Here is a 23,105-nt window from a genome sequence, read left to right as displayed (position 1 = left end):
ACTTTGCTACTTCTGCCCTTTTCATTGAACATTTAACATAAACATTTGTCATCCAGACATACAAATACACATAAAATATATCTATGCATATGCGCACACTCACACACATCACATGCACACACATGTATGTATATATACATACATGCATGCATATATACACATACATATATACTGAGTACACACCCAACCTGTCTATCTGTACCTGCATCTGTGTCTGTATTTCTATTTCTGTCTCTATCTCTATCTCTTCTCTATCTCATCTGTCAATCAATCAATTGACATTTATGTGATGTGTATACTCAGTGTATATATGTGTATGAATATATGCATGTCTAAATATACGTATATATACATAATGTACATATTTTTATACTACTCAAGGTTTGAGAGAGTCTTTAGGGATGATAACCAAGAATTTTGATAGGAACATTTACCTAATATCTATATCCAGTGATTTTTCTATGTCCACCAAGGATACCTAAGGGAGAATGTACTCTTTTCTCCTTCTCTAAATGTCTCTTTTGTGTTTAGCACTCATGGGAATTTGCAGGAGAGACTGTTTTGAGAGCGCTTTCTCTGAGCTCCTTAACAGAGGAGACATGAAGGGCAACCGCACATCATGGGGCTGTTAGTCGACTTGAAGTCAAAACACATCCAGTTGCTGATGGTAGACATTAGGGCTTTAGAGACAGGGAGGACCAAAAAGACCCCCCCCCCAAATGTTAATCATATGAAATGGCCTTACCTCCTTGCATCAGAAACCCAATCCTGGAATTTTTGAATTGTAAATATAGGATAGAATGGTGGACTGTTTGTGGTATACATGGGAGTCTACTCGTATGAAGCTCTAGTTGTCAAAGCCATTGGGAGGGTTGAGGAATTGCCTAGTCAACATGATATATTAACACTGTAAGCTTAGTCATCGCGTATTTATTATAAGGCATTTTATTTATTCCATAGCACCAGGTAGAGATACAAGATCATTAAACATTATGATAAACTAAAGCAAGACTACTCTGACAGCCAGGGGTTTTGATTATGGCTACGAGTATACTATTTAAGAGTTTTTAACTAGAACCAGTCAAATGTCTTCTGTCTTTCCTGACTACAAAAATTCTAAATTTACAGGAAGAAGAGATGCCAAACCTATTGGAGACCAACTTCGAGACCAGTTCAGAGTACATTGAGTCCTTTTAATCTAGCCTATTGCTAAGCAAACATGCACTTCAGGCCTCCAGACATTTGAGAACATATCTGAGTTTCTTAACACACTTGTAAAAAGAACCATCAAGCTACAGATCTCAAAACTTCTCAAATACATAAAACACAGAAATACAAACTGATGTGTTTTCAAATTATAAGCCCACTACGTAGGACTGTACAAGACTGAGAAAGGAACTCAAAGCTCTGGCTTTTCCCATCTCACTCCAGCGCCTACTCTCAAACTGGAGTCCACGGTGCATTCTCAGGGATCTGTCAATTTTCGACCAGGATTGGTTTATTCAGTTTCTGTTTAGTTGACCATGTACGTTGCTAACATCAACGTAGTCTGGGTCACTGGGGCGGCAGTGTTATTAGGGTGTGGCACCACGTGATTTCACTGGCCATATTTTACAATTGTGTTTCTGATTTCTTGTTGGTTCTGCTCTAATGATCATAAGTTCACAAGGACAAAAACAGATATGGTTTTGAATGTCGAAGTAAAGGCTAAATGAAAGCAGACCATTTGTACAAATGAATATTTCTTAGTGGAGCAAATAGAAAAAACTAGTGAGAGCATTGGGCATTGCCAGGCCTATGATAGAATGGGGTTGACAGGCTTCCGAGGACCTGTCATGGCAGTCACTCTGCAGCCATGTTGCAAGCAGCAGTTTCATTTAGGCAAAGCTATATAATGATGTTAAATTAATGTCAATGTGAGTTTTATTCCTTTTGCACTTCATTCCTATTTAATTTGTAATTTTCTTTTGATTTTAGAACTATGTATGAACAATAAAATAAGGAGTTTATACCTATGTAATGTTTATACGTATTTAAGAAACCCTATAATAACATAAATTGGGTTAGCCCTGTTTTCCTTTCTAGGACTCAGATTTGAGCAAAACTATTATATTCCACACTGATTCCCACATCATTGTTGGAAAGGTTGGAACCCCTGCCTGGTGCCTCAGCTGTGGTCCTCAGATGAGAATTGCATGGCACCAGTGACAAACGTCCCTTCGGCAGAGTCGGCTATTCCTGTGCATTCTGTATTTAGCACTGGCTTCGTGGTTATGCCCTACATTCTCCTCAAAATGCTCAGCTGCACTTGGTTGGGTGTGCTAGTCTTTTAAAATTAGAAGAGCTTTCAAAGGAGTCCAGCGCAGCCCTGCCTTGAGTTTGGAGAAAGAAGACTCCTCCAACAGCCGCAGGGAGGGACTGCAGGATCTAAGAGCCACAGGAAGTGACAAGGGGAAGTGGGGCACCCAAGAAAAACAATCACTGAAATTCAAAAAAATCATTGGAACACATATTTGGCAAAGCACTAGTGTCTGTTCCCCAACAACAAGGTCTTCTGTTTGTTTCTTTTGGCAGCACACCGAGTGTGAGTTTGTCATCGACAAAGGAGATGGTCTCGGATGGAGGAGCTGCAGCTGCCTGCCCGGCTAGCTCCTATAACACGGCCCAAATCCCCAGCATCACGATGAGGTGGTAGAGAATGTCTGTGAAACAGGAAAGGAGACAGCACACTCAGAAACAGCTCTACGAGGAACAAGGACAGCTCAACAAAAGAGTCAACCTTGAGGTGTTGCGTACCTTTTCATAAATTCTACACATTTTTATGCAAAGTCAGTTTTGTTCATCCCTTGGGGTTTTCATAGCTGACTTTTATCAGACCCTAACAGATAAACCTAGGATATGGACCTCTGGCAGATGGGAATCTGAACTTCGATAATATAGTGGTGGTACCTTCATTCCACTGTAAGGCTTTAGCTGTAGAACTGCCTTTAAAAAATTAGAATCTGGGATTGAATTGGAGTCTTAAAAAGTTGGTTTACATGGTTTCCGCTAACTGCAAGAGCAAAGTCTACACCTGTGAATTTATTAGCCAATAGAACTGTCTTACCCCATCCCATGTCCTTGCAAAGTTGCCTCCATCTCATCATTCAGGTGAGATCTTCGGTCTTAACTGAAATGTTTCTTCCTTTGAGAGGCTTTCCTGGCTGCTACCTAAATCATTTCTCTCCTTCCCCGACCCCAGCCCTTCACAAGTATTAGGAAGGGCAGGGACCTTGCCTGCCTCTCACTGCAATGGCTCTACTGCCTCGAATAGCACCTGATACAGAGTCAGTAATTCTCGCTGATCCTTAATGGATGTTTGCTGTGTTCTGGGTATTGTTTGGTGCCCTTAGCTATAATATTTAATCCAAACAACAGCCATGTGTGATAGGGGCAATTATTAGCCCAATTTCATAGAGGAAACTGGGGAATGACAGGTGAGGTCATTGCCCAAGGTCACTCAGTTAGTGGGGGGCAGAGTCACAGCAGAGACTCAACTATTTGTTGAATGAACAGATCATTGAAAGTCACATTCTGTAAATGCAGGAATAAAGCGAAGCCACCTAGTGATGTGTTTGTCAAGACTTGCGGGACCCAGTTCTGCTTCATCCAATTTACCCCCACCCCACCCTCCCCTCAGAGCTCAGGGGCTGGCTGGAGAGAGACTTCTCTACCTCCATCGCCCTCTGCCCCACTCAGGTGTGCTTTAAAGAGTAATTTTCAATTCTTAAAGGCTTTGCTGGAGCCAAAGGTACGCTTCTTTTAAAACACACATCTGCCTGTTAAAAGCATCGCCCCATGGTATTTCCCAGAGGTGCCTTTTTTTCCTTACCTGAGAAGTTATAGAGACTCGAGAATCCCCTGCCTGTAGTGAGTAAAGAGAGAATACCAAAGGTTTAAGAAAAGATCATGGAAGGAGACGTCTCCTAGCTGTTTCTAAAGCCCAAATCTGACTGTATTCCCCCTGGATGAAACCAGAAGGCTCTCCATTGCCTTGAGAACAAAGTTTGTAGGAGGCTTTACAGAGGCTTCGTCTCACACCATTATCTCCTTGGCTCGCTAAGGCAGGGGCTGGTAAACTTGCTGCAAAGGGCTGGAGAGTAAATATTTTCAGCTTTGTGGGCCATGTGGTCTGTACTGTAACTACTTGATGCTGCCAATGTAGCTTGAAAGCAGCTGGAAACAACACGTAGATGGACGCGTCTGGCTGAGTTTCAATACAGTTTCTTTATAGACACTGAAATTTGAATTTCATATTATTTTTATGTCATGAAACATTGTTCTTTTGTGGGGTTATTTTTCCAAACACATAAAAAGGTAAAAATTGTTCTTAGCTTGCAGGCCATACAAAATCTGGTGGCAGCCTGGGTTACCACCCCCACACCTCCAGCCGAGGTTTGGTAACCTACAGAGGTCTTCCCTAAGTCCTAGACTAGGGCAAATCCCTTGTCATATACTCCCATAGCACCCTCCACCCTCTCCCTCCACCATCGACAGTATCCCCCTTTCCCTTAGCACTTAACACCTCTCACTTTGCTAGATGATAAATTCTTGAGGACAAAGCCCATGTGGGGCTCCTTTATTTCTGAAAGCCCAGGACCCAGCCCAGACCAGGCACACCTCTCGCTACTCAATAATGATTTGTTGGCTTGCACTGGCTCTTCCCAGTACGTTTCTGTATCTATTATTATTATTATGGATGGCATGCTTGATCTGGAAACACAGCATGCTGTAATTCCTTGGCGGCATTGGAATTTAGGTCGTAGGTAGAGCTCTTCGGGGTTTGGCATAAGCTACCCAGCCCCCAGTTAAGAAGACTCGAGTTGCAGGTGAAGGTTGTGTCTACAGGCACAACTGGTTTGGCAATTCAGTGAAAATGCTCCAACCGGCTGTGCCTGTGGACGCAGCCCAGCGTGAACACAACCATTTGGAAAACAGAGACGCTTACTCCGGAGGGACAGCTCCACGACTAGGACGCCCCCTGTCTGGTCCCGGAGGAGGCGCTTCCGTTTGTCACAAGTCTGAAGACTCAGGAAAAGCAGAGAGGAGGGTGGGAGGAGAAAATGAGAAATGAACACAGGTGAGAAAAGAGAGAAAGACAAATGATTAAAAAAAAAAAAAGTCACAAGCTTGAGTCAAAATTCCCCCGCTAACAGATATTAATTACCTCATTTCTTTGACTAACCCAGAGAGACATTTTTCTTTCCTTCTTTAACTTGAGAAAGGTTTACTTTGTTAACTCCTCACAATGGAAGAGATCCTGCTGGAAGAGGTCATTGGGTGTGGGGGGAGTTGACCTTTTTTTTTGGTGAGAAGTAAAGCTTTTACGTACGGTTACTCTCATCACAGAGATTTGAGAAGTGGACACTTGCAAAATGTGTTCTGGTTCATTTTCTTTTTTTAATGTCCTGCTGATAATTACCCTTTCATCAACTATGAAATGCCTCTCTTCTCCCTTCTCTTTCTCTCATGGCTTGTGCTCATGAGTGACCATTTTCTGGCCAGATAAACTAGAGATGATAATCGTATATGTTGGTTACTATAGGCGATGTGAGCAGGCATCCTCTTCAGAAACACTGCGTCCCTCCTCACCCGGCTCTCTAGTCCAAATAGACTGGGGGAGGTAGCAATTTAGGATTTAACACTTTTAGGTCTCTAAGGCAGTGGTTGTCAAACTTGAGCGTGCCCCAGCATCACCTAAAGGGCTTGTGAAAGCACAGATTGCGGGGCCCATGCAGACTTTCTGAATCAGGTGGCCTGGGGAGCCTGAGTATTTGCATCCCTAACAAGCTCCCATGTGATACTGAAGCTGCCATGGACCACACTTTGGAACCACTGCTCGAAGGGCCAGTTTCACACCTGGTCGCAAGGAAAAACTGTCCCCGACCTGAATTTGCTACCCATGTAGATTGAAGCTGCAGCAACTTCTAGGTGGGGTATGCACAGGGGAAACTGGCCAGTTAAGAGCTAAAAATACCCACCTCTTGACTTCCATCCAAGTCCTGTTGATTTTTAATTTCCCTTGTGCTTTTAACTTTTTAAAAACATTTCCACATCCGTTATCACTTTCATTTTTACCTACCACTGCTCTCTGAAAAAGGAAGGGCTACCATTGCATCTCACCACTCTATCTTTAAAGATGAGAAAACCAGACTCCAGAGCTTAAGGGATTCTGGAGCTTACGTGCCAGACTGTGGAGCTTGTTGGTTGACATACTGAGCCCTGTCTGCCCCACACCCAGTGTTCTTTCCTCCAGCGTGTCCTCAGCACACACCTACTCTGGTCTGGTTACAGTTTCCCAGCTAAAAATACAGCTTCTCAAATACCTCCCACCGCCCCACCCCCCACCTCGGGTAACATTCTCGTTCTGGAGCGAGGTGGCTCACCACGGGGCAGAAGAGCTTCTCGCTGTCACAGATGAACGTCTCACAGTGTAACCAAACCTTGGAGAGTTTGGGGATGTTCTGGAACCGGAAAGCATTGAATTGGAAGGTCGCCCTGTGATCTTTCCCGTTCTCATGCACGAGGATTGTGTCATCCGTGGGGCAGCTGGAGCGCAGGGGGTGGGGGGAGGGGGGAAGAGAAAAGGTTACCTCGTGGACGACAGTGAAGACTCCTGAGGCGAGTTCAGTGCAGCGACAACACGCCCCTGGGTTTTTGTACAGCACACTCTCCTTCCGAAGCGCTCTGACTGGTAACATCTAACTTACCCTAAGGACTATGGGGCCAATGGCAGGGGCTACTGGACCAGTGTGCTTGTCCCCATTCTACAGTCAGGCTAGAGCAGGGAGTGGGGACGTGACTTCTGAGAAGCCATACACCTGGGACATCACCACACCTCGGTCCCAAAAAAGTGACATCCCAGAGATAAAACCCCCCGGAGGACTGGGATATGTACAGACTCCCAGCATGTGTACAAGACAAAGACAACAGTGCTGCGGACAGCATTTCCCAAAGTGCTGCCACAGCCACCTAAGTCCAAGTCACACCCAGCACATTTCTCTGTGTGTGTTTTAAGGTTGTGCCTCCGGGAATTTGAATTTACATTATACTACTTAAATGCCATATCTATTATTTTACATAATTTCCTTTGTAAAAATGTGAGCATAGTTTTAATATAAGCACAGAAAAAAATGGAAGGATACCATCCAGATGTTAACACTGGCTATTATGGAGTGGTAGAATTATGGACAGGTGTTTTTTTTTTCTTTTTTACGTATTTCCTAAATTCTCTATAATGATAACATAATATTTGGGAAGTTTCAAAGTCCCAAATGTAGCAGTTGCTGTAAAAGAAAAAATAATGACACAGAGAGGCATCTGTTGAAGCCATTTGTTCTCACTTGGGGGCCATTTGCCCCCCAGAGGACACTTGGCAATTGGGGTTGGCATGACTTGGGGGAAGGTGTTACTGGCATCTAGTGAGTAGAGGCCAGGGATGCACAACATTGCACAAGGCACAGGACAATCCCCCTGCCCCAACCCCAACAAAGAATGATCCAGCCCAAAATGTCAATGTTGCTGAGATTGAGAAATCCTGGTTTAAGCAAAGTACTTTTTCATTTACCACACTGATTCCCTACGTAAGTGCCATTTGCCACACTGATTCCCTATGTTAAGTGCCATTCATTCAACCAGGTGTTGGGAGCAGATACAATTGTTCTTGGGCATGTGCAGCGAGGCCCACACAAGTGTGGGAGTTTGTTGTCTGCAGGTGACAGGAGCACCAGACTCTGTCATCTGTGGGAAAGGTCTGTGGGTTCAAAAGCTCAAGACTAGTGGACATGCCACAGTGTCCTACAGTTCATGCACCTCCTGGAGTGTGTCTGTGACTCTATTGTCCATCCAACTCCACCCACCAGGGAACCTTCATGATGTGCCCTCCCCCACCCCATTCCATCAGAACCAGACATTAGGGGGCAAATTAGAGATAGGGTGGAAGGAATTAACTTGGAGAGTTAGTGGGTACAATGAGGAGTGAACGTTGCGCCTTAGATGGGGACCAGCGGTCAGAAGATGGCCTCTGTGTATGGTGACCTCTGAGCAGTGACAGAGTTAGGGGCATCTTCCAAGCTGTGAAATAAGACTCTTGGAGGATCATTTGGTCAATAAACCCGAGATTCTTGTATGAAACCAAGACGTGAGTCCTTAAAATAGCTCCTTGCAGCTGGAGTGCCCAAAGGCATCATGTCAGCCAGTGGAAAACACTGTAAGAAGAGCTTTGTCGGGGGCAGGGAGGAGGCAAGCCATGGGCAGGACTAGAGGCCTTGCAATAGCTGCCTCTCGGTGCCACTGTGGCACCTGCCCCTCTGTGACAGATATCTCTGGATGATGGAACACCTACAGCGAGGCTTTCATGTGACCGCCCCAGGAGTCTCCTTCCCCACATAGGAGCACACTTCCTGATAATGTGTTTACTCTGATCTCTCCAGGCACTCTTGAAAACTAGGTTTTCCTCCCAAAGGGCCCAGTGTGAGCCAAAAGCACGTGGGAAGTTGTGGGAGCGGACCTCCTCATTCTCCCCGTTGGCACTGGTCTTTGTGTATGTAGCTCCAACGTCAAGTGTCTCGACTAGGCAGAATATGGAAATAGACCGGGACCTCTTCCATATGGCTATGCTTCAGTGCAGGCTCCCAGGGTTCGCCCAGGGACCTCCCGGTGTGGCAGGCTTACAGTGTGCCTGCCTGTGTAACAGGCACCCTCGGTAATGCCTGTGTGTCCTCGAGTGGGAGGGACATGTGTATAGACTGCCCGAAAACCACAAGCTATCCTTTTTTCTGCCATATTAAAATACACATCTGTCAGATAAAAGCAATGGCACCAGAATTACCTGCAGGGAGGAGAGGCCAGGGTGTGGCAAAAGCCTTTCCCCACCACGTGGCCATTGTCTGAGAGAGAGTGCCATGCCTGAAGGTAATTACACGTCAATGATTTATTTCAGTATCTCCCTGAAGTCGTTTGATTGTGTCATCATCAACAGAACCGAAACGAGTCACTTGATGACAGATGTGAAATAAACACCCAAACTAAACTCCCATCTCTGCGGGAAGCTTTGCTGGGTTGCTCAGATGTGGCCCTGCAGGCCTGTCCTACCCATGCGACTCAGGAGATCACGCCACCTGAGTCTGAACCCAAATCATCAGCCCCCTGACTAGCTCTAGACTTTGGGCAAGTTTTGGAACCTGCCTGTGTCTCGGTTTTCTCATCTATAAAATAAAGATGATTATACTACCTACTTTTGGGGGTCTAGTAAATTAATATTTGTAAAGCACCTACCTAGAGCAATGTCTGGTATGTTTTAAGTGCTTTACAAGTGTTTGTTAAATAAAAATAAAGAATTGAAGGTCCAAAGTGGCTCAACCTTTTGTTATCTTATCATTTTTGTCCCCTGCCCCCATGTTACTTAAGCCCTGATGGGTTCCGGCGATAACAAAGGTACGCTGGTCTGCTTTGTTTTGGGGAATGGCCTCTTCTGTGTTTACTGTTCATGGTGTAGACGATGCCCGCATCTTAGCCTAGCTCCACCTCGCCTCTTTTCCAAAGTTATAATTCTAAATGTTTCTGGACAGTTGCAACCTCAAGAGCTCAACATGTTATTCCTGAGCTCAAGGAGAATCCAAAGTCCCTTCTCCAGGAAGCCCCAGCAGCCAACAACAAACAATTCCTCACCTTCATAGTCCACAGACTTAACAATGCAAAGCCATCTTCATCACATATTTCTTAGACTTTTTGCCCTGTCCTTGCCTCCATTTCGTACCTAATAAGTTGCTTTTTAAAAATCATTTCTCCCTCCCTTGGATGGCCTATTCATTTACTTGGCTACCCCTCAGTTCAGGTATTACCACGTTCAGTTTGATAGCTGCCACAGCCTCTGATCTGCTCTTTTCCCCTCCCATGTACTGTTTCTGAGCCATCCTATGTACGAGGTTGGATGAGTAAGTTTGCGAAATTTCCACTGTGCGTTTACACGGTGGGAAGTTTGCGAACTTAATTGTCCAAACTTTGTATGACTTCCAGAATCACCTTTCTATTGTGCAATTCCAATTCTTCAGTCCTCTACTCAAAAATTGTAAGGGCTCTACATTGTCTGAATCAGTAATAAAAACAATGAGGTCATTTAAATCGATTGGATACTAACTGGGTACTCCATGCTAAGCTTTGTACATGGATTATCTAATGGAGTCCCCTCAGAGTTCTGGGGTCAGACTAATTGGATTTGAACCCACTCCCCATAGACACACGTACACAAATTATGTGACATACTTAACCCCTCCTGAGCCTCAGTTTCCTTATCTGGGAAATGGGAATGACAGTAAAAATACCTACTTGTTGTAAGGCAAATGAGTTAATATATGATAAAGTTCTCAGAACAGTACCTGGTACCAGGAAACACTATATCAATGTTTGCTAGTATCAGTACTTGGCCTAGCAGCATAGAGGACATCACGGATGTGACCCCAGGAGGTCCCGCCTCTTCCTCCCAATCTACCCCAAGCCAGAGTAACCCTGGATTTACTTGGCTCCACCTGTGCTCCGAAGGGCAGTACCTACCCCTTGTTGATCAGCTGCCACTGTAAGGGATACATGAAATCCGCTGATGGCGTGGCCCAACAACTGTTCAAAACCACTTTAAACCTGGAAATGAAACAAAACACACTACTCTAAGCCAGAGAGTCGTATGCCTGGAAACATCTGATGATTAAATAGTCTCTCAGCTAGTCTTTTTGTCTTTGTATTAAAAAACATAAACATGGAGGAAATGTACTTACCTAACGCTTAACCCTTTGGCTTCTACTCCTGCAAACAGATCTGAACCGATTTCGGATGTCTCCAGGACAAAAGGGGCTTCTTTCTTAATGGAGAACTTGGCATTCTTTGGAAGGAAATGGACACTAGGCATTACGACCTCTCAGACTGAGCAGTTGGGTCCCACAGGAGCAGATGAATTGGGGTGGGGGTGTGGGCAGGAATTAACCCAAAGGGCACAGCCACATGAGGTCATAGTGAGAAACCTCCAGGACCAGCAAAGCTGGTACCACCTTGGAAGGGATGAGGACGTCACAGGTGGATTTGCTGGTCACAGTGAGACACGCACTAGATGTCTCATCTGTGCCAAAGCACAGGAAGACCTGGCTGATGGAGCCAGGGTGAAGTCCAGGAATGTGCTTTACCCAAGGGCATGGGAACCAAACACATACAACCGCGCTTTTTGTACGTACTCCTCTACTGTTTGCCTGAGCAGATTCCAGCCTGGGTGGGGACGTTTCTGACCCAATTCCCAGTACAGCTGACAACTCACTGATCACCGACTGTGTGTCAGGGACTGCTCTCTCTATTGGGCTCATCTCTCTATCAGGAGGTTCTGTCTGTTGAGATTACTGGGCAACAAAGCAAAGAGTTCTGTCTCCAACCCCCCAACATTCTGGCAGGGGAGACAGAACATAGACAATAAAAAAGTAAACACTACAATGTGCTGGAATCGACTATAGTACATTATATAGAAACACTACAGAACATTAGAGCAGGGGAAGGTGGATTGGGAGTCCAAGGGGGCATAAACTGCAGTTGTAAATAGAATAGTTGGGGAGGACTCATTGAGGACGTGACATCTGAACCAAGACTTCAGGGAGGGGACGAAGCCTGTGCTTCCAGGTTAAGTTCTGACACTGAGAAACACTTCTGTAGTGCACGAGGGTGTCCCAGGAAGGGTGCTTCAGCCAAGGCAAAGGCCCTGGGGTGAGAGGGTCAGAGAGTGGCCGGCAGGACAGTAAGGAGGCCAGTGCTGGCGTATGACTGAGTAAAAGGGGAACATGGGGGGAAGGTAGGAAGTGAGTGGGGGTGGGGGGAGCAGGAGATGAAGTTAGAGAGGCTATGGAGATAGACCCAGAAGGCTGGTTTCAACTCTAAATGCAATAGGGAGCCATGGCATGACTAGAGCACAGAAGCAGAGCCTTTGGTCCATGGCCTGGCATGTGTCACCCTCAACTGTCATCTTCATCAGGCAGTTCTGGATGAGTGATTAGGAATAATAGCTGTGTTTACTGTTGACTTACCTGATGGATGCTGATTTCTCCATCCTTTGTGTCTTGGGTTCATTTAACTCGAGCCACGACCTTTAACTACTCTCCCAGTTTAGCCTCCAGAGACAAAAACTCATGATGGAAGGAAAGGGCTCCTGGGCTAATCCTAGCTCCCATCACTAATGTGGGATGCACAATCAGCCTTTTGGGCCTCAGTTTTGCCATCAGCAAAAAGGGAATAACCTTTGCCGCCACCGGCCTTGTAGAAATCTTTTTATGATGGTGATTTTTATGTAATAAAAGCATAAAGCTGAAACCATAATACTAGTTAGAAGTTTGAGGTTCATGGACTTGGAGATTTGCAGAGCTGCAATAGGTAAACACTGGCAGTAAAGATATCTAGTTAAAATGGACTTTGACCCCCTAAAGGTCAAATTCAGGGAATTTGCCCAGAGGGCCCAGAATCATCTTCTAGTGACTGTCACATTATTTTACTGATTGCAAGTCTGGCCAAGGTTCCTGGACTGTGACCTAGAAGTCAAATGTTTCCTTCCCACGTGTCAGCCCCCTTGCCCCATTTAAATGGTTGCAGTAATTAAACAAGAATGTACTTAATGACAAGTGACTTACCAGCCGTTTGAAGTCACAGATTTACAGTGGTTTTTAATGTTCCTTGTTATTTTCTGAGATTTGTCCTATTTTAGGAGACCATTTCCAAATGTGGGACCTAACCCGGGGACCGTACTGTAGTCCCCCACCTCACAACTGGTGCTTCTCCTAGCTCCATCTCCCAGGGGCCAGCCAGCAGAATACTGTCATAGTGGAATAATGCCTCTGCTCCCAGGGGAACCTGCCTGATTCTGTTTCAAAGTGGAGAACAGAATCTACACTGCTAATTCAATTTCTGAAGCAAGACACTTTTAATGGTCAGCTTCTTCACTTCACACCCTATCGCTAAGGCAATCCTCGGCATGATATCCCCCTACTTTCTTTATAACATGAAAATGAGGGACCTATTTCCAGATAGCTTCACCCTGTAATATCTATAGAGTTTGCTCTGGCATCCCTAGAAACATAGTAACACCAGATAAACTACACATTGATTGAACAGGGTGGAAGGGCACCTTGAAAAGTCATGCAATCCAGGCCCTTCACCTGACCAAAAGATTGAGTCACAACTAGTTAGAGACACAAGTAAGGATGGGTACATCTACTTTAATAGAGTTCGTGTGGGCAAGATCTGGGAGTTGCTTCTGCTCACAAGCTCAATGTGAGACAGCAGTGAAGGAAAACTACCCAAAGCTAATATCCTAGAACATGTTCCTAGAATCTTCTAGAACCTAGAAGGTCACCTTTGACTCACTACACCCTGCATTAGTCTGACAAAGTCAAGAATATAACATTTCAATAGGGGCACAATATTGCGTTACAATAGGGGCACTAAGTGGATCCTACTCAGAGAAGAGTGTGACTAAGATGATGCATGGACTAGCAGTGGGGAGATGTTTCACTTGGGAAAGACAGGCTTGAGATAGTTGAAGGACTGTCAGCAGCGTCATTACACAGCATTATTTCAGAAGACAGAACCAGGACCAATGGGCCTGAGTTCAGGATGTCAGAAATCATATGCTGATCTCAAATGGGAAGGCCCAGATTGCCACTGTCCTTGGAGGAAGTGGGGAGTCCACCCCTCAGCAGTCTTGCAGGAGGGTTTTAGACTTTGGTGGAAGGTCATGGTTGATCACCTCTGAGATTTGTTCTGACTGGAATTCCAGTCTATATTTTGGACTCTGTTGCTTGCATTTGTTCCATCCTAAGCTGTTCTATTTGTCTCTTTCTAATTAAGAGAAATGGTCAGTACGATTTTTATTGGATATAAGTCAACTTAATCTCATACTGACGTTGGTATTCAGTCCTAGAAAGGTAACAGTGCTAGTGCTAGGAGCTCTCAGAGTTTCCACTTTAAATGGATCAAAGGCTAAAATAGTGAGAATGGCTACTTTCACAGGCACTTACTTTGTGCCAGGCGCTGTGGTAAGGGATTCACGAGGATTATTTCTTTTAACCCTCATAACAAATGTACAGGATGAGTACTATTATTATCCCTATTTAACAGATGTGTATGTGGAGGCCCAGAGTGGTTAAAACTTGCCCAGAGTCACACAACTAGTAAATAAATGGCAGAACCAGGCTTCAAAATCGTGGTCTGATGTCAAGATCTATTTTCCTCCCACAGTGCTAGGCTACTTCTGCAAGCTGACTACTTTCCTTTATTTGGGATTGGGAATCAAAATAACTTTTCGACAAGAATACCAACCATGGACCATTGGCAGGAGTGAGGCGAAGGAGGTAGAGAGAGAAAAGTGGAAGCATGGTGGTTTGGGAGCCTAACATTTGGAGCTCTTGGAATCCTAAGTAATTAGCAGTGCATTGATTCCATTGTGCAATCTAGGGCACAGCTCAGTCGCTGGTAATTTGATGGAAATATATGCAGGGAGTGGCTGTTGCTTCAGAAACACACAAGAAGGCTCTCAAAGTGAAATAAGGGAGGAGAAGAAAACTACCAATCGCGTGGGTCAGGAATAGGAAACTGAGCCCATGGTGGGAATATTAATGAGTACAAAAGTCTCTGTCATAACATCAGAGCCCCCTCTTTGCTGAGTCTGTTCTGTAAGGGTCTTGATGGACCCCAAGGGAGACCTTAGCCTTATTTCTAGAACAGTTCAAGGAGGCATCCTTGAAGTCTATCTATCCAGCCCAGGGGATAAAGCCTGGGTAATGCTGAGGACATGCGTCTTAATTTATTTTTTTCTCTTAAAAAAGAACAGGTTCCTTCCAGTTCTAAAATTTGATATTTATGTCTGAAACTTAGCTCAACATGGCTGATGGTGGGTCTCGATTTTTGACAATCCTGGTGCCTCTCCATTTCCAACTGTCATAAAATCTTCATAGGCTCATATCTATAATTGTACGTGGTTAAAAGTAACAATCACGCACTTCCGGACAGGGACGCTGTAGTAAAGACAGCCTGTCATCAGGGACTGTTGTCAATGCGTGAGGCCTGTGTTTTGTCTCTGAACCACCTCTGTCAATTACTACAGTGGTTTGCCATCCTTTCGGCCCCCTGGTGGTCCACGCTGTATTAACCTTCCTGATTACAGGTCAAGGGGTTATAGAGAATTCCTTTTTTTCAGAACGTAACCACTAGTGGTGTGTGGCCAGGGGCAGATCGAGGTTTTGTGGGACCTTGAAGCTTGTGTAATTTGGAGAGCCCTCCTTAATTAAAAGAATAAAAATTTTGAATACAAAATTAGACACACGGCCTTGAAAGGGGCCTGTGCAAGTAAGGGGTCATGAGACTTCTGCTTCGTTCCCTTCATAGTAAGTCTGCCTCCGAGAGCAGTTAGGAGATTTGTGTCCCAGGCTGGGCACGGCTCCGAACTCCCTGTGGGATCTGGGGCAGATCACTTCCTCCTTCTGGGCTTCAGATCCTCATCTGTAAAATGGACTGGGTTATTCTACGGTCCCTTCTAGCTCTCACCTTCTGAGTTCAGCGTGGCTAATAGATTCCATGGAGCAAGTAAAGCAAGTTTAAAGAGTTCAAAGTCAGTAGCATTCCAGGTACCATAGTGGTTTTCTTTGTGAAATGAATGGATTGAAAACGATGGCCTCTAAGGATATCTTCTAGTTATAATGTTCTATGTAAAGGTTTCTATTTTGGCCTGAGTCTTCCTCTAGCCAGCTGGGCTACTGTCACTACGTGTGTGCCTCCTCAGTGGAAGCCACAGGCTTGAAAACTAAGCACCCCTTCTAAACAGGAGGCCAGTTGGGCTAATGGCCATTGCATTTTTTAGTTTCTCTGGAGACTTTATTTTGAGAGTGACCACAACGTGCCTTTAGCTTTGATGTCCACATAGGCAACATGTCCCAATTAGACAACAAGGAAGCCCATTAAATGAAGGGCTTTGGAGACCAAAGAACCAGGCAGCAGAGGCCAACCTCAACCTCTCTTCTTAGCCCCATCCCAGCTAGGAAGCTCACTACTCTGCAAATGTTTGAACAAGAGCTAGATTCTAATATAAGTCTCTAGAGTGGGTTGTAGTGGAAACTAATCTTGATAAAGAGTTAAGACATTGGCTGTCTTACTGTCTGTTGACCTTTGGCAACTCACCGGCTTTCTCTTGCTTCAATTCTCTCACCTATAAAATGGGGAGGTCGATCTTTTGCTTTTTCTCTGTGGTACTTTTCAGCTCCTATGTCTCATCTATAAGTCTGCCTTTCTGCTGCATTTAGTTTTTAAAGAGGGTTAAAGCAAGACCAAAGTTTCTGTCTCAACTTAAATTTAAGAATGGGGTTCTGCATAGAGCTTAGGGAAGAGCAAACCCTGAGGACACATCCCATCATCCCCTGGAAAGTCCACAGGGCGGTAATGGGAACCTGAAGACCACTTACAGTATAGAAGTTGAGAGACAATTGGCTTTCAAATGTGCCCATGCTCCCGTTCTTCACGTGAACAGTGGCCACTCTGAAAAGGGGAGAGAATTTTGCATAAGGACTGAAACATGCCTGATTGACAGGGACTGCAGAACACACACAAGGCAGCCAGCCCTCCACTCTCAGAGCAACTTACCTCTGGTCAAAGGCAGCCTGGTTCACCAAGTATGTGGAGTGGTAGGTGCAGGAGAAGGAGTAGTTCACGGGCTGGTTCTTGACAATCACCGTGCTGTCGTTGGAAACAATGTGGCTGTAGAAGTGGTAGATGGGGGGCTTGTACTGGAGAAAGGAAGAAGGTAGTTAGGGTAGCTCTGTACTCCCATGATGAGAATGAGGATTCTGGGAACAGTGATTGAAGATGGCTCAGGAAAAAAGCCCCATGGGGAGACATGGATGTCTACCATTGAGAGTAGCACCCACTCTTTTTGTCCGATCATTTTTGTAAAGTGTCCTCGAGTCTGTTCAACTAAGATCATTTAAAAAATCTCAGTTGAGGGCCGGCCGAGTGGCGCGTTGGTTAAGAGCTGGCTTGGGACACCAGAGGGCCCCGGTTCAGATCCCACATATGAAGGCCAGTGACACTGCCCTCTACAGCTAAGATGCTGAACAAGAGTTCAACTTGGAGCTGGGCTGCCATGAGTCGCTGGCGACAGCGTAGGCTGTAGCCCCTGCTGCAGTAGGTTGCCATGGACTACCGTGTGTAGCCAGCAGCCAGCGTGAGTGACCAGCAGCTGCTGCCCAGAAGCCAGTGACTGATCTGCCTCACCCGGGAAGAGTGCAATGATGGTGCCAACTTGGGCCAGTGAAGCAACGTCCTCCACAACTAGATTGAAGAACAAAAGGACAGCAACTTGTCTGTTCCCCTTCCCCCAATTCCCCAGTGCTGTTCCCATCCCCCAATTCCCCAATAAAAATCTTTAAAAAAGAAAAGAATCTCAGTTGAATGTTGTACACTTAAAAGAAATCCATATACTCACTCAGCTTCTGACCCCAAAGACCTGGCTCAGGAATCTTTATTTCCCAACATCAATGTTTTACCCATTTCCTTTGTCCAAGTAATCTTATGTGAATACCTTCACCCATGTAGGGTGATTTCTAGAAATCTCCCATTTCTAGAACATTACTGTCTAGTTCTTTGCTCTATCCTTCCAAACATGAGCATTATTACTGACTTGCTGAATGCTAAAATCACAGAATATTAGAGCCGGGAGGGAACTTGAACTTCCACTTGAGAAGTGACCTACCTGAGATCATATGGATAATTTCTCTTTCACTTTACTAGGATTCTCAAAGACATGATGTTTTTGTTAATCATGCCTGTGACTCTTTCTATTTAATCACTGAATCCTTGTGGGGCCTTAAGGAATAGGAGGCGACCTCGAGAGCTTTTTCATCCCATTTCCTGAGACCCAATTGCTGTACAAGCTCCTGTAGTCAAGGCAGTAGGGATGCTAGATGGCAGCAGTGGAAATGCTTCCTTTCATGACTCCGTTCCTACCGATTCTGCGGCCCCAAACTAGTGACTTTATTGGGAGGTCTCAGATTTCTCCTCTGCCGTATAAGATATTCACAAAAGGTTGTCTGTGGTTCCTTTTAATTCTGATCACCTTTCCTGGGTATTTCACAAAACCCAATTATGAATCGTGTTATCACCACTTCAAAGTCTGGGGCAGAGGATGTCTCATCCATCCAACCCAAGAAGAATGGCAGCTCATGAGCACAAGCTCAGAACTCAAAGCAAGGTAGAGGTGGCAAAGGTACATTGTTCTACTCATCGAAGGCGATCTAGCTGGCTCTGGCAATAAAGTAGGAGAATAAAATTCAAATTCAAAGAGTCACTTAAACTAGGCGAAGAGAAGAGTTTAAATAACACCAACATCCCAGGAAATAAGAGTCAGGATTGACTCTTAAAAGGAAATTGGTGAATTCTAAATCCATTGAAGGGTAAACAGTAGATGTCTTATTCTGGGTCCCACTTGTCTCATCTTAGCAACTCCTCATTGTGTAGCTGCGACTTACCTCAGACTGGGTTCCACAATAGGACTTGTTTTTAGGTGACAAATCTGGGATTACAAATTGGTAGTAACCGCCTTCGTGGACCCCATTGTAACACACTCCCCCGAGTGCCAGCTGATGCACTTCCCATCCATAGGGACACTCGGGGATTTTGGTGATGATGGTTTTGGGATAACAAAACACAAGAATGACATCTGGAAAGAGGATACACATGGTTGGAAATCCGATACGGTAATCATATTACTCTACATAAACAAAAGTGGGTTCCAGCCACACCTAAGCATACAAAACACTTTTCTCGCTATTCTTCATGAGCTGTGACAAAAGTTTTCCCCCAACCTCAGTCATTGAAGTTCCACTTTTATAGTTTTTGCTACATCTGTGTAATATCTGCACTATACTTAATATGTATTTGAAATCAGTTTACTTTTAAATCTTAATCTATTTTAAGGAATAGATCTGTGAAGCTAGATTATATATATATATATATATATATATATATATATATATATATATATATATAAAATACGTGTATAAAATTTTTTTAAATCTCATAGAAAACAAGCACATAACTTAAAAACTGTCTCCATTTCATGCACAGTGCTGTGAAATAGTAATTCATGGCACAAGATAAAATTCAATAGTCAAATAGAAAATAGAAACAAATGTGGAGATTTTTATTGCTATCCATCTATCTAGCATTCTCTAATTTTAAAAAAGTCTTAAATTTCTCCAATGCATATTTAATTCCCGTGGTAAAAGTTGGATTGGCACTGGGAGGCTAAAGTGCTACATTGTTGCATTTTCATAAACAATATAAGCACAGAGCTCTGAGCTTTCTTTGCAAAGGGAAGCTTTAGAAAACTTTCCTTTCCAGGGAAATGGACTAGCACAGGGCATACCTGCTTTATTTGGAGTGCATGATTTCGCAGAGGCTTCCACAAAGACGGCCAGCAGGACAAAGGCCCTTATCACCATTGCTTCTCAGAACCTGGTCTTTGCCAGGTGGCCAAACCAAGCTGGCCAAACAATCACCGTCCCGACAGGGCCTGAGCCTCGATCATTCTAGGTGAGAAACACAAGTGAGCAATTAAAATCAAGGGTGGGAACAAAGCAGCACACACAGCCTTGGGGGGGAATTTCCAAGGGATTTCCATAATGTGCTTTGTCCAGTTTCTAATGGTTCCTGGTCTGTGCTGGGAAGCAAAAAAGTGAGGCTCATACCACTGGGAGCGTCAATGGCACATCCGGTTGCTCATGTTCCCAGTTGTTTCATTCTCTCCAGACTGCGGATGCTGCCTCCCAGATGCTGCCCAGATCTCCAGCCCCAGTCCTAGCTCGACTTTATATAGGCCGAGGGTGTAAAAGAAACCGGCTCCAGATAAATCACAATGAGCACGCATTATCCCCTGTAGGGGGAATAAAGGGGACCTTGCACAATAATCCGATGGGAAGCTCAGTTACGGCCACTTGAGTCTCATTTCTTTTACTTCACAGAGTTGGAAAAACTCCTCTTTTTTTTTTTTAACCACTTCAACCAGGATCGGAATTAAAAATTGATTATCCCCCCACCCTCGTACAAAAATATAACTCTGATTGGAGGAAAGCTAATTTCTGTGCTGTTCTAGGGGGGGAATTTTCTTTCTTTACATCTTGCTTTCTCTGCTTAATTTCTTGCTTTCTTATTTTTTTTTATGTAGGCTACCTAAACTTTGAACTTGAGAAGACTCAAGTTCAGCAGTGTTACACCTGATACACAACAACTAGGCTGTTTGTGTGATGCAAACATGGTCAGGGTTTTTTTTCCCCCTTCTAATATGTTTTAGTAAACTCTGAACTTCTAGAGTTTCATCCTGAAGTTTCTCTAGAACACATTAAGAAATATGACTTTTCATTGCGGAGCTCTAGGCTTCTAAAGTTTTGTTAGTTTCCCAGAGAGGTGACACTGGAAGAAGGAACTTGGAAAGACCATCTTATGATTCAGTCCTTAATCACCAAACAAGATCCCACTGAAAAACAACAGATAAAATGCTCTTCTGGGAAGCTTCCAAATATATCACCTGGGGATGTTTTAGCACCCAGAAATTTAAGAATAAAAAATCAGGGTTTATTTTAATTTTTATTTTTAGAGGAAGCAGGACCATTTCTCACTGAGAAATATTGTATATTAAGCCCTTGGAGAGACAGGTGTAAACAGTGTAGAAAAATGCCCAGCCTAATAGGGCTTTATAATGTAACTGAGAAACTAAATTATCTATACACAATGACTCAGAGTTAGAATACTGGGTTAAGTCAATTGTTTGCTACTTATCACATGTCCTTAGTTTTATGGACACATATCCCTCCTTCTAAGCCCACATAATTTAATGTCTCAGGCACACTGGGGTATGTCTTTTAATATGCATACAGAATAGGGTAGAGTTTGCATACTTCCTCAAAACCTAGGGTTAAATTGATGGTATGTCTTACCATGATGGTGTCTAAGGATTGCGGAAATAACCATATGGCAAGCCATTAAAAATTTCTGTGACTCAGTTTCCTTCTCTGTAAATGGAGGCTGTAGCCCCGGGCTTACCTCTCAGGGCGAGAGAGCAATGATGGTGAGGCTCTTGTAAACTGTAAAGTACTAGATAAATAAATAGATTACTTGAACAGACAACTAACAAATTTTAACAACATGTATTCATCCCTGAATTATTTTTCTGTTACTCAAAGAAAAGTACCACAAAGTGTCCATTATAGAGTCATGTAACATGAGACATATGTGTATTGTATAATACACACACACACTTAATATATTTTATGGATTAAGATGAAATGGGCTGAAGAGGGGAGGAGGAGGGAATGTATTATTTTTTTAAAAAACTAGGGTTGAGGTTAGTGTGGCCTGGAAATATCAGCACATTTATGTTTGTCTCCATAGTTCATTACAAGCATTGCTACCTGAGCAGAAATCGGCACTTGAACCTCATGAGTATGTGTGGGTTCTCTGAGTTTCTCTTTCCTGAGGCTTAGCACTAACTCTGAACTTTTTCCTCCCTCCATTTTTAAACACACTTATTGAGGGGGTGACTGGTTAGCTCAGTTGGTTAGAGCGTTGTGCTGATAACACCAAGGTTGCTGGTTTGATCCTCACATGGGCCACTGAGAGCTGTGCCTTCCTTAAAAAAGCATTTATTGAGCCCTTATAGTATACCAGGCACTGGACTAGGTTCTGGGAAGACACAGGCAAGTCAGTGGAACTAGGAACTGTGTGGGTGGGTGAGGAGATGTGTAGAGCGATGGAAGTCTGTACTGGGAATGTGGGGTGGTGAAGAGGAAAAAAGGGAGAATCAACATGCTTAACAGAGGAAGTAACAAGTAAACCAAGCCTCAGTGACCCAAAACAGTCTAGCTGCATAAGGAATGATCCCTCTAGTCCTTTCCTGTCTTCCAGTGGAAATGTCTGATGGGCTTCTGCAAGACGCTGTGAAGCAGCTTAGGGCCAGACTGGACAGATAGACACAGCGGTTGGGCCTGGGATCAAAAGCCCAGCTCTACCACTTCTTAGCGGTGTGTTCTTGGGCCAGTTACTTAGCTTCTGTGAGCTTTCATTTCCTCCTCTCCTTAAAGGATATGATAATGTCTGTGATATAGTGCTACTCAGAGTATTAAGTGAGCTATACAGTAGTCCCCCCTTATCCACAGGAGATTTGTTCCTAGACCCCCATTGAATGGATGCCCCCAAACACACATAGTACCAAACCCTATCCAGTATATATTATGTTTTTTCCTATACTTTCATACCCTTTCACTTAAAGAAAGCACTTTATGGCTTCTCCTTAGCATACCCGAATTGCCAGCATCACTACTCTCGCTCTTTGGGGACATTATTAAGTAAAATAAAGTTGACTTGAATAGAAGCACTGTGATACTGTGACAGTAGATCTGATACCTGGATGGCTGCTAAGTGACTAAGGGGTGGGCAGCATATACAGTGTGGAGATGCTGGAGAAATGGATGGTTCAAGTTCATGTTGGGGTAGAGTGGGATGCCATAAGATTTCATCACACCACTCACAAACACACAAAATTTAAAACTTAGGAACTGCTTATTTTCAGAATTTTCCATGTAATATTTTTGGACTGTGGTTGACCATGGGTAACTGAAACCATGGAAAGCGAAACTGGATAAGGGGGGGCCTGCTCTAAATGGGCTTGCATAGACATGCTTTCTTTTCTTCAACAGGGGCACAGCATCAGGGAAGACTTTCATCTTATGCTTCGTTCTGTTTGGGAAACCCCAAGGGGGGGGCCTATTAGGAGTGGGTCACTGCTAGATAATATACATTATTGTCATCAGTGCTAAATTATGTCATATGTAACTAAAAGCACAGCTTCTGGAATTAAGAGGTCATGGCCTTGTCACATTTCCAATTGTGTGATTTTGAGCAAGTAACTTGACCTTCCCAAGCCTTTAGTTGACAAATCTATAAAATAGGCTTCCTATCACCTAAACTGTTGCAAGGACCTAATGAAATAATACATTTCAGTTGCT

The 23,105-nt window shown here is 44.1% G+C and overlaps 2 protein-coding genes across 2 annotated transcripts in view; one reads left to right on the top strand and one right to left on the bottom strand.

Moving 5' to 3' along the window:
* Positions 1-4,978, top strand: part of LOC109384884 (guanylate cyclase 2G-like) — a 49,698-nt gene extending 44,720 nt beyond the window's left edge. Inside the window, 1 exon segment of the mRNA XM_019646567.1 lies at positions 2,575-4,978. The gene's annotated coding sequence lies outside the window, so the exon portion shown is untranslated.
* TECTB (tectorin beta) lies at positions 307-19,836 on the bottom strand. Its single transcript, XM_019646566.1, has 11 exons — positions 19,794-19,836; positions 19,472-19,634; positions 18,573-18,763; positions 16,690-16,832; positions 16,512-16,584; positions 10,809-10,912; positions 10,591-10,674; positions 6,426-6,588; positions 4,988-5,060; positions 3,872-3,904; positions 307-2,702 (listed from the first exon to the last, which is right to left on the bottom strand). Exons 2-11 carry the CDS (start codon positions 19,545-19,547, stop codon positions 2,653-2,655), a joined length of 990 nt encoding a protein of 329 aa, XP_019502111.1. The 5' UTR covers positions 19,548-19,634; positions 19,794-19,836; the 3' UTR covers positions 307-2,652.
* Positions 19,837-23,105: the final 3,269 nt, after the last annotated feature.

This window comes from Hipposideros armiger, unplaced genomic scaffold (assembly GCF_001890085.2).
Source record: "Hipposideros armiger isolate ML-2016 unplaced genomic scaffold, ASM189008v1 scaffold_105, whole genome shotgun sequence".
In the NCBI taxonomy this organism is placed as follows: domain Eukaryota; kingdom Metazoa; phylum Chordata; class Mammalia; order Chiroptera; family Hipposideridae; genus Hipposideros; species Hipposideros armiger.
The sequence above is the reverse complement of the archived record's forward strand: the minus strand, read 5'-3'. Positions and strand labels throughout refer to the sequence as shown.